The sequence below is a fragment of the Lathyrus oleraceus genome, chromosome 2 (assembly GCF_024323335.1).
Source record: "Lathyrus oleraceus cultivar Zhongwan6 chromosome 2, CAAS_Psat_ZW6_1.0, whole genome shotgun sequence".
Taxonomy (NCBI): domain Eukaryota; kingdom Viridiplantae; phylum Streptophyta; class Magnoliopsida; order Fabales; family Fabaceae; genus Lathyrus; species Lathyrus oleraceus.
This window is the reverse complement of record NC_066580.1, coordinates 486,765,402-486,777,766: the sequence shown is the minus strand read 5'-3', so window position 1 is coordinate 486,777,766 and position 12,365 is coordinate 486,765,402. Positions and strand designations below refer to the sequence as shown.

The following is a 12,365-nucleotide window of genomic DNA, read 5'->3' as shown; positions in this document are numbered from 1 at the left end:
ATGGTAGCGGCTAACAATAGAAATAGTCTTACTAATAGAGTGATGAAGAATGTGAAGTGGAATCTACATGAGAATGGATGGATTCGTCTTAATACAAATGGTGCCTTCAAGAAAATAGAAAATATTGATGAGTGTGGAGGTTTATTTAGGAATAAGGATGGTAAGTGATTGAGGGGTTATTCTAAAGTGTTTGGTTCAACAACTACGTATGTAGCTGAATTTTGGGGTCTATTGGAAGGGCTAGAAATGGCGAGAAGACTAGGAATCAATAATTTGGAAGTGCATATAGACTCAAATGTTATTGTAAGTTTGTTTAATAAGATAGGTAATGGTAAACCGTTTGGAGAGGGTCTTGTGAAGAAGATTGGAGGGTTGTTGCGCTGAATTGGACAATGAAGATTTATCATATCTACAGAGAAGCAAATAGATTTGCTGACATGTTAGCTAACGTGGGATATGGTCAAAGTCCAGATACGTTGGTTTATGACCAACAACCAATCATGAAATATGAGATTATTGTGTAGATACCATAAGTCAGTATCTAATTTGATGATGAACTAAATTAGAATATTGAAAACAAAGAAATAACCCTAAGGTTATTTATAGGCGTTATGGTCCTCATTTGTAGAGTGAACGTGAAAACGACTCATCAAGAAAAATTATCTCTTCATCCCCATCAGAGGAGATTCAAGGAGTCATAAGGAACTCTAGAATTGGAAGATCATGTAAGAACAAAAATTGTTCTACAACAGATTCCATGATTTTGATGATAACAAAGGATGAAACCAAAAATGGCACCCTAACGAAAAGTTTCTAAGTGTGCAGGGTTCTAAGGAAAGAAGGAAGAAAGCATCAGATACAGAATCATATCAGATACAAATTATCAGAAGACCAGAAGCATCTAAAGTAGAAACACGTTCAAGAAAGTCTAACTCTGAGCAAAACAGCAAAATATCAGAAGCATCTGAACAAGAAGTACGCTCTAGAAGTTCTGACTCTGAACAACGGTATGTCAAACTCCAGAAGTTCTCAGCGCTATCTGAAGAAACCATCAGAACTCAAAAGAGATCAACATCAGAAGTTAGATAGCAAGATTCCAAGATCTCCAGAAACACGAAGACTCTGATCATGGATTTCCAAATAAAGGAAGAGTAACGTTAACTTCAAATAAAGGTTTGGAAATGGAATTCCTAATACAGAAAGAGACGTTAACTCCAAATTCAAATGAAAAGGAACTATATTTGGAAAGTAGTCATTCAAGGAGAGAAAGTTGTCTTGGCAAGAAGCTATATAAGTTATGGCATTAATTCAAATTATTGACCATCAGTTTTTACTACTTCACTCCTATATATAAAGGACTGCAAATCAACATTGGGTGTAGAACATACAAGTACAACAACACAACAAGAATATACTGAAACATCAACACACATAAACACGTTTTATTCTCTTAATTCTCACGAAGCTTTTCCTTGAAACGTGAAACACTTTTTGTTCTTACTGTTGTAATATTTGCTTATCTTAGAAGCACTCTAGATTACATAAGTTTTTATCTTTGTTGTATTTCCTCAAGTGACCCTGTGCAGTCTGTATACTTGAGAGGACTAAGAGATCTTTCTCTTAGACGTTGTTTGTAATCAATCTTTCAAGATTAGTGGATTAAGTCCTTGTTGAAGGCGAAATCACCTTGGCCGGGTGGACTGGAGTAGCTTTGTGTTATAAGCGAACCAGTATAAAAATCCTTGTGTGATTTTCATTTTGAAAAAGCGCTTATTTTCCAAACAATTCAAACCCCCCCTTTCTTGTTTTTCTCACCTTCAATTGGTATCAGAGCTCCGGCTCTGTTATTGATTTTCTAATCAAACACTTAACAGTGTAGAGAGATCCAGAATGAGAAAAACTATGGCCCACACAAATGAAAAGGATAGTTACAATGCTAAGCCTCCTGTCTTTGATGGAGAGAAATTCGATTACTGGAAAGATAGAATTGAAAGTTTCTTTCTAGGCTATGATGCTGATCTCTGGGACATTGTCACAGATGGATACAAACCTCCTATCACAGAGGATGGAGCTGAAGTTCCCAGAAGTAAGATGTCAGATGATCAGAAGCGAGTTTTCAAAAATCATCACAAGGCCAGAATCATACTCCTCAATGCTATATCTTACAACGAGTATGAAAAGATCACCAACAGAGAAACAGCCAAAGACATACTTGACTCTCTGAGGATGACTCATGAAGGAAACTCTCAGGTCAAAGAGACAAAGGCTCTGGCGCTTATCCAGAAATATGAAGCTTTCAAAATGGAAGATGATGAAGCCATAGAGACAATGTTCTCTAGATTCCAAACTCTGATTGCAGGTCTCAAGGTTCTAGACAAAGGATACACAACTGCAGACCACGTCAAAAAGATAGTTAGAAGTCTGCCAAAGAAATGGAGACCCATGGTTACTGCTCTGAAGCTGTCAAAGGATTTGAACAATATCAGTCTTGAAGAACTTGTCAGTTCCCTCAGAAGCCATGAGATAAAACTAGAGGAAGATGAGCCTCAGAAAAGGAACAAGTCCGTAGCATTAAAGTCCAGATATGAAAGACGCAAACCTGACAGAACCAAAGCTCTTCAGGCAGAAACTGAAGATACTGATGACTCTGAACCAGAAGATTCTGATGATGAAGAAGAATTGTCCCTCCTGACCAGAAGAGTTAAACAACTCTGGAAAAAGAGGAACAACAACTTCAGAAGACCAAGACCCAGAGGGGATCGATCAGAATCAACCTCAAAAGGTAAAACTAACAAAGATATTACTTGTTATGAATGTAAAGAAACAGGTCACTACAGGAATGAATGCCCCAAGCTAAAGAAAGACAATTCTAGAAAAGAAAGCTTCAAGAAAAATACCTTCAGAACAAAGAAAGGATTAATGGCTACCTGGGATGATAGTGAATCTGGGTCATCAGAATCTGACTCTGATGAACAGGCCAACGTGGCACTTATGGCTACCACATCCAGGAGCAGCTCAGATGAAGAATCTGAAGAGGTATTTTCTGAACTCTCTCGATCTGATCTAGAATCATGCTTGTCAGAAACTCTTAGCTCATATCAGAAATTAAAACAAAAGCTTAAAAACATAAAAGGCTGTCTTAAAGCAAAATTTGAAGAATGTGGCAAGCTTGAGATGACAATTCTAGCGCGGGAAGATACAATCAGATCTTTAACATTAGAAAGAGATGGAGCAAAAAGAAAAAGCTTAGAATTAGAAGAAGCGTTGTCTCAAGCACCACAAACTTCAAATAAATTAATTTATGAATACGAAGAAGCCTTTCAAGAATTTCTGAAAAATGGAATAGGTAGGAGTATTATGGCATCCATGATTTATGGAGTCAGTCAGAACAATAAAAAGGGAATTGGGTATGATCCTAAGGAAGTTAAAACTTCTTCTAGTGACCAACTTAAATCTCCTTTTTCATATCACTATACACACACAAGAACAAAAATTTGAAAATGCTAGAAAACCCAAAGTTATAAGAAACTCTGGGAAGACTAATCAGAAAGGACCCAAGAGATTCTGGGTACCGAAAGATAATATTGTTTATGTTGCAGATATCCTATGCAGCAAAGTTCAGACACCAGTCATGGTACCTGGACTCTGGATGCTCGTGACACATGACGGGAAGAAAGTCTATGTTCCAAAGTCTGGAACTTAAAGACGCTGGATTTGTAGGTTTCGGAGGAGATCAGAAAGGAAGGATCAGAGGCTCCGGAACTATTGGTAATGGTACTCTTCCCTCTATATCTGATGTCCTTTACGTAGAAGGATTAATGCATAACTTGTTATCCATAAGTCAATTAAGTGATAACGGTTATGATGTAATCTTTAATCAAAAAACATGTAAAGCCATAAATCAAAACAATGGTTCGGTCCTATTCACAGGCAAGAGGAAAAACAACATTTATAAAATCAATCTTTCTGATTTAAAAGAACAAAATGTTAAATGTCTGATGACTGTTCACGAAGAGCAATGGATGTGGCATAGACGCTTGGGCCACATTAGCATGAGGAAACTTTCTCAGCTAAATAAACTCGAGTTAGTCAGAGGCCTACCTAAACTGAAGTTTTCTTCAGATGCTCTGTGTGAAGCATGTCAGAAAGGAAAATTTTCAAAAACATCCTTTAAAAAGAAAAATGTTGTTTCTACCTCTAAGCCTCTGGAACTTCTCCACATTGACTTATTTGGTCCTGTGAAAACAGCATCAGTCAATGGAAAGAAGTATGGACTAGTCATTGTTGATGATTATAGCCGCTGGACATGGGTGAAATTCCTAAAGCACAAGAGTGAGTCTCACTCTGTATTCACTAGTTTCTGCTCCAAAGTGCAAAAAGAATTTGACTCTAAAATTATTAGAGTCAGAAGTGATCATGGTGGGGAATTTGAAAACAAAGATTTTGAGGAATTATTTGACTCTAATGGAATATCCCATGATTTCTCCTGCCCTAGAACTCCACAACAAAATGGAGTTGTAGAGAGGAAGAATAGGACACTCCAAGAGATGGCCAGAACCATGATCAATGAAACTAATATGGCAAAGCATTTTTGGGCAGAAGCTGTAAATACAGCGTGTTACATTCAGAATAGAATCTCTATAAGACCTATTCTGGAAAAGACTCCCTATGAACTGTGTAAAGGAAGAAAACCAAACATTTCATATTTTCATCCTTTTGGATGTTCTTGCTTTATCTTAAACACTAAAGAACATCTGAACAAGTTTGATTCCAAAGCACAGAAAGGTATTATGTTAGGATACTCAGAACGTTCTAAAGGCTACAGAGTATACAACACAGAAACCAAAATTGTGGAAGAATCAATTCATGTCAGATTTGATGATAAGCTTGACCCTGAAAAGTCAAAGCTAGTTGAAAATTTTGTAGATTTAGAAATCACTCTTGCAGGATCTGATAAAGCTCCAGAAGCAACTGTTACTCAGAACTCTGAAGAAATTAAATCCCCAGAAATCCCAAAGAAAGTTAAAAGTCGTATCAATGTATCCGAAGATTTGATTCTGGGAAACAAAGACGAACCTGTCAGAACCAGATCTACCTTCAGGACCTCTGAAGATACTCCTTTGGGACTAGTGTCTCTGATTGAGCCTACGTCCTGTGATGAAGCACTTCAAGATAACGACTGGGTTTCAGCCATGCAAGAAGAATTAGATCAATTCACAAAGAATGATGTCTGGGATCTTGTTACAAAGCCCAGAGGCACTCACGTTATTGGAACCAGATGGGTATTCAGAAACAAGCTGAATGAGAAAGGAGAAGTCGTCAGAAACAAAGCTCGACTGGTAGCTCAAGGTTATAGTCAACAAGAAGGTATTGACTATAATGAAACCTTTGCTCCAGTCGCAAGGTTAGAATCTATTCGTCTTCTTGTATCTTTTGCTATAAACCACTCTATCAAATTATATCAAATGGATGTCAAGAGTGCACTCCTTAATGGTTATATATCAGAAGAAGTGTATGTCAACCAACCTCCAGGTTTTGAAAATCCAAATTTTCCAGAACATGTTTTTAAACTTAAAAAATCTTTATATGGACTTAAACAAGCTCCCAGAGCTTGGTATGAACGTTTAAGCAATTTTCTTCTGGAACACAATTTTATCAGAGGGAAAGTTGACTCCACACTCTTCTGTAAGAACCTTAACAATGATCTCATGATATGCCAGATATACGTTGATGATATTATTTTTGGTTCAGTTAACGCCTCTGTTTGTCAAGAATTCTCTGAGTTAATGCAGGCAGAATTTGAAATGAGCTTAATGCAAGAACTAAAGTTTTTTCTGGGAATTCAAATTAACCAAACTTCAGAAGTTACATACATTCATCAAAGCAAATACATTAAAGATGTTCTAAATAAATTTGATATGACTGACTGCAACTCTGCAAAAACTCCCATGCATCCGACATGCATTCTTGAAAAGGAAGAAGTAAGCAAAAAGGTTTGTCAGAAGCTCTATCGAGGTATGATAGGCTCTCTTCTCTATCTGACTGCTACTCGTCCTGATATTCTCTTTAGTGTCTGTCTCTGTGCCAGATTCCAATCAGATCCTAGAGAATCTCATTTAACAGCAGTTAAGAGAATTCTCAAGTATCTGAAAGGAACTCCTAACCTGGGCCTGATGTATGAGAAAACATCAGAGTATAGACTTTCGGGTTATTATGATGCAGATTATGCAGGAGATAGATTAGAACGAAAAAGCACATCTGAAAATTGCCAGCTTCTGGGAAACAATCTGATATCCTGGGCTAGCAAGAGACAGTCAACTATCGCTCTATCAACTGCAGAAGCAGAATATATCTCAGCATCACTGTGCACAACTCAGATGCTCTGGATGAAGCATCAGTTAGAAGATCTGCAAATCTTCGAGAGTAACATTCCTATCTTCTGTGATAATACTGCTGCCATTTGTCTAAGTAAGAATCCCATTCTACATTCCAGAGCTAAACACATTGAAATAAAACATCATTTTATCAGAGACTATGTTCAGAAAGGGATAGTAACATTGAAGTTCATTGATACAAATCATCAATGGGCAGATATCTTTACTAAGCCTCTAGCTGAAGATAGATTTCTTTTTATCTTAGAAAATCTGAACATTCAAAATTGCCCTGAATGAAGTGTGGCTCTGAAGATGTAAAATGAGACTCTGACATAAACAAATGTGTTTCTGCCTCTGACTCTGATACTTCTACCAGTTAAGAAGATATCTGAGTTAGAAATCTCCAGGAACCAATCTTTTGGTATTCCTAAAGATCAGATACATCAAAACACGTGGAGCACTTAGCATCTAACCCTAGAACTTCTAGACAGTTGTCCAGAAGAAAATCAAAGGTCAGACGATTGAGATCTCCTCGAGCAGTGTGCATACTGTTGGGATTAGACTTTCATTAATGAGCCTTAATCATTTTTCCCCAAGCGTGCTAACTTGTGTTTTGTGCCAACGCTGAATTGTGTGTCGTTTTGCATGTGTTTTTGTTTAGGGTATTTAAACACTCCTCTCACATTTCACACACTTATCACTCTCACTCACTCTCAAAACCTCTCTGAAGCATTTCTTCAAACTCTTCATCTTCATCTCCTTCTTCATCAACTATGGATGCTCAACAACAACAAGTTTTCAACTTTTCTCAGCAAATGGAATCCAACACCACTGCCCAAAGTTCAAGCATTCCAACTCCAACTGTTACAGGAGTCTCCATTACTCCAGTGTACAAGGAACCCCATGTTCTTGATCGTGAACCCCACATAAACCTAGCAACTCCCTTTGAGGGACTGGAAGTGTTGTGTGAAACTCTAGTGGACTTCGACAACATGAAGAGAAATGGAGTAGATCTTACTGAAGAACTCCGTCTACAAGGGTGGGAAAATTACTTCCAAAGGCTGTATGGCCCTGTTTACCCAAATCTCATCAAAGAATTCTGGAGATTTGCTGACGCTGATGACCATTTCATCGTCTCCTATGTTTTGGGGGTAAAGATAGTGATTACTGAAAAGTCAATTGCTTCTTTACTGAACATGGAGAAAGATGGAGGAAAAAGGATTTACAACATCAACCCTAGGTCAAGGCGCATTGCTGAAGAAATCAATCCAACCATCTTCAAACTCAACACTGAAGGAAATCCTTCAAAGAACAAAGAACTTCATCAGAACCTCAGAGTATGGCTCAAGATCATTCTGGGAACCATTCATCATCGCCCAACATCAAACTCCTCTGACTACATCAATACAGATCAGAAGTGCATTCTGTATTGCATTCACAAGGGTGTGAAGCTCTGCCTTCCTGCACTTCTCTTCAGATATCTCAGAGACTCTGTAAGGGAGACCAGAAACCACATGAAACCCAGAGCCTACATCCCTCTGGGAAGGCTTTTGTCTGATGTCTTCATAGAAAATAGGCTGGTAGATCATCTGGAGAAGAACAGACTGATGGAAGATCTGGCGATAGATACTGGAAAGCCTCTGAACGCCAGAAATCTGAAAAGCATGGGAATTCTGAAGAAGATTCAAGTCAGACCCACTATGGACACCTCCTGGGATGCCTTGAAAGATCAGAGGAAGCTGCCCCATGGTCTTGCAAGGTTCTTCAAGAATGAACCCGTAGATGCAATCCTCCACTATCTGCAGCGTCTGAAGGATGAAGGAGTCGACATATCTGACTTCAGATTGGACGATTGTCTAGATTCAGAAGAAGACTTTGTCAGATTCAAAAGAGGTCCCTCTAAGAATAAGTATTCAAAGGCAAAGAGAGCAAGGATAGGAGAAACTTCTGAAATAAGATCTCCAGCACCTCTGCAAATATCTACTGGTAAGTCTGCTCCCTCTATTCCCTCTGAACAACTTATGGCTTCTTCTAATCCTCTCCCAACACCACCTATATACACATCCTCTGAAACCCCACATTCTACAACCAGAACCTCACAACCTCTACCCAATTTTAATCTTGCTCACACTACCACTTCCTCTTCATCATCTTCAGCCCCAGAATCACCTCCATACCTTGACCTCTCCTCTGACCCAGAATACTCTGACCCTAACTCTCCAACCTTAGCCCAAATTCAGGCTCAAAACCTTGCTTCACAACAACCAACACAATCTGAAGCAACTTCACCTCCCCCAGAACAAACAACCAACATTCCTTCTGAAGACCAACCTTCTGAAACTCAACCCTCTGACCTCCACACCTCTGATATCACCCCTCCAAACACCTCCGCTGAACTTGAACCTGAACCTGAAGTTGAACCTGAACCTGAACCTGAAGCTGAACCTGAACCTGAACCTCTAACATTAAATCTCAGCCCTCCAACCTCTTCACCTCAAACCTCTGAACCTAACCTTTCCGTACCTACCCTTGAGGAAGCCATAATGCTGGTCGCAGGGGCTTTAGTACAAAAGGTCAAGTCTCTGACCATTAACTCTGAAGTCAGTGATGATCCTGACTCTGTAAGGACACACTGGAACAGAGTCATTGGCTGGATGACCTCTGAGGCTTTTAAGCTGAAGAACATCTCTGAGCAAGTCAGAAATGGCTACATCAGAGATGCTGAGGCACGACTCCAGGAAAGACTTGCAAGAGAAGCTGAAGCCAGAAGGCTGGAGGAAGAGAGACTAGCAAGAGAAGCTGAAGAAGAAGCCAGAAGGCTAGAGGAAGAAAGGGCAAAGGAAGCTGAAGCTAAAGCTCTGGCCGATGCTGCTGCTGTTGCCGAAGCTGAAGCACAGGCTGCTGCTGAAGCTGAAGCAAAGGCCGCTGCTGAAGCACAGCAGGCTCTGACTCAGGGGGAGTCCTCTTCTGTCGTTCCTATGGTTCTCCAGACGCTGGAAGAACTGAAGAAAGATCAGAAGGAACTCCGTGCCAGAATGGATAAACAAGACACTGTCAACGACAACATTCAGAACATGCTAGCTCAATTGCTTCAGAGAATGCCTCCGCCTCCCAACCCTTAGGCACTTAGGATTTTGTTGCTTTGCTTTCTTTGTTTCTGATGTTTACTTGTTCCTTTTGCCTCTGTTGTTTTTTATCTGAATACAATGTTTTTCTCTTGAAATTATTATTATTATTTATTTTATTTTTTTTGCTATGTCTTTTTGATTCTGACAAAAAGGGGGAGAAGTCATTAATAGCTCTGATGAAAATACTGTCTAAATACCTTAAGCACTCTGCAACATATTTTTCTTAAAATTTTTTATCTAACACTAGACTTAAGAAATTGCAGAAGGTATCAAGAAACCTCATTGCTTGGAGGCTCTGGTAAGAACTTCTGAACTCCCTGGCCTATCTCAGGGGGAGCTCTTGTCTATCTGATCTGATATTGTTTATGTTTCATCTGCTAATTAAGTTTGTTTTGTCATCATCAAAAAGGGGGAGATTGTAAGAACAAAAATTGTTCTACAACAGATTCCATGATTTTGATGATAACAAAGGATGAAACCAAAAATGACACCCTAACGAAAAGTTTCTAAGTGTGCAGGGTTCTAAGGAAAGAAGGAAGAAATCATCAGATACAGAATCATATCAGATACAAATTATCAGAAGACCAGAAGCATCTGAAGTAGAAACACGTTCAAGAAAGTCTAACTCTGAGCAAAACAGCAAAATATCAGAAGCATCTGAACAAGAAGTACACTCTAGAAGTTCTGACTCTGAACAACGGTATGTCAAACTCCAGAAGTTCTCAGCGCTATCTGAAGAAACCATCAGAACTCAAAAGAGATCAACATCAGAAGTTAGATAGCAAGATTCCAAGATCTCTAGAAACACGAAGACTCTGATCATGGATTTCCAAATAAAGGAAGAGTAACGTTAACTTCAAATAAATGTTTGGAAATGGAATTCCTAATACAGAAAGAGACGTTAACTCCAAATTCAAATGAAAAGGAACTATATTTGGAAAGTAGTCATTCAAGGAGAGAAAGTTGTCTTGGCAAGAAGCTATATAAGTTATGGCATTAATTCAAATTATTGACCATCAGTTTTTACTACTTCACTCCTATATATAAAGGACTGCAAATCAACATTGGGTGTAGAACATACAAGTACAACAACACAACAAGAATATACTGAAACATCAACACACATAAACACGTTTTATTCTCTTAATTCTCACGAAGCTTTTGCTTGAAACGTGAAACACTTTTTGTTCTTACTGTTGTAATATTTGCTTATCTTAGAAGCACTCTAGATTACATAAGTTTTTATCTTTGTTGTATTTCCTCAAGTGACTCTGTGCAGTCTGTATACTTGAGAGGACTAAGAGATCTTTCTCTTAGACGTTGTTTGTAATCAATCTTTCAAGATTAGTGGATTAAGTCCTTGTTGAAGGCGAAATCACCTTGGCCGGGTGGACTGGAGTAGCTTTGTGTTATAAGCGAACCAGTATAAAAATCCTTGTGTGATTTTCATTTTGAAAAAGCGCTTATTTTCCAAACAATTCAAACCCCCCCTTTCTTGTTTTTCTCACCTTCAGATCACATGCCCGATAACCTTCAACTATTTTCAATGGCAAACTTAGGTACACTTCCGTTTTTATTCTCATAATTGTATTTGGGTATGAATATAAAATATATGAATCGATCGCATATCTGATTCATAAGGATTTGTTTAGAGTTATGTACTTGATTTCTATACCAATAGAAATCATAAGGTTATGAATATATCCAACTGACATAACAAATCAACACTTTGATAATGTGAAATATGTGGTGTTCTAGAAACAAATTTGTTTTCAAATGTCAACATACCATGGCGAGTTCGACAGTAACCACGATTTTTTCACATCTTCGAGCAACTTGACAAGCCTTTGACACACATCCTTCAACTTTTTTGAGATATCTCCTAACAACATGGAGATGATGAGACTATGATTCTTAATGTAGGCGGCATTGCTCTTATAAATATAAAAAAATCACACTTTTGAGATTTGATTAAGAATTATGAGGAACCATTTCAATTTTTCTTCTGTGTTAGGGTGAGAAAATCTAATGTGTTTCATTCTAAGATTAAAAATCATTTTAATTTTTCTTTTGTGTTAGTGTGAGAAAATCTAATGTGCTTTATCCCGAAATTAAAAATCATTTCAATTTTTTTTCCGTGTTAGTGTGAGAAAATCTAATGTGCTATCTAGGTTAAAAAGCCTAATTGATACTAGTATTAAACTATGTTAGCTTATAGGTTTTGAGAAACACTTAAATTAGCCTTCTAACAATCATTCGGAAAGATCTCAAGTAACATTGACATGTTATTTTACGTCATAATCTTCGAAAATGAAATTATTGTGTTGCCATTCTAACTAAATTGAAAGGTATTGGATTATATCATCAATAGTAAGTTAGTCGATGTGCTAGAAGTGTTCTTTTTAAAGAATTAGTCTTTTTATTCTCATATAATAAAAAAATTATAATTATTTTGTCCCTACCATCAAATGTTTATAGATACGTTTTTATTATATTTTTTTGTTGTTGTTTAGAGTTTATACCAAATACGCTAACGCCAAGTGAAGCTCTTATATTTAGTTTTAGATTTATTTATAGTTCCGTGCCCTGTATTGGTATAGGAGCAGTAAAATGATGTGATTACTTAAGTTAGAGTCGTGAATCATAATATAAGGAATTGATACTTAATAGATAAATATTTGATTTGTATAGTGCGTAGCGAATTGAGTGTGACATTCATTACATTATCTAGTTTAAATTTTTATTAAAAACGATTCATAAACTTGATTCTTACTTTTCCAGTATTTAAAAAAATGGGACCAATCCAATACAAATTTTATTATTACATCCAAACCACGTAAGCTAAAACAAGAAAATTTTATAA

The 12,365-nt window shown here is 37.6% G+C and overlaps 1 protein-coding gene across 1 annotated transcript; it reads left to right on the top strand.

The window, feature by feature from the left end:
- Window positions 1-384, top strand: LOC127123892 (uncharacterized). Its single transcript, XM_051054069.1, has 2 exons — window positions 1-160; window positions 215-384. The coding sequence occupies exons 1-2, from the start codon at window positions 1-3 to the stop codon at window positions 382-384; spliced, it is 330 nt and encodes a 109-aa protein (XP_050910026.1).
- The last annotated feature ends 11,981 nt before the right edge of the window (window positions 385-12,365 follow it).

Excerpts from the sequence above, each read along its gene's own strand:
- LOC127123892 (XM_051054069.1), top strand. The coding sequence starts at position 1 with ATGGTAGCGGCTAACAATAGAAATAGTCTTACTAATAGAGTGATGAAG. Across the intron at positions 161-214 it reads TTTATTTAGGAATAAGGATG|CTGAATTTTGGGGTCTATTG; the intron begins GTAAGTGATTGA and ends CTACGTATGTAG.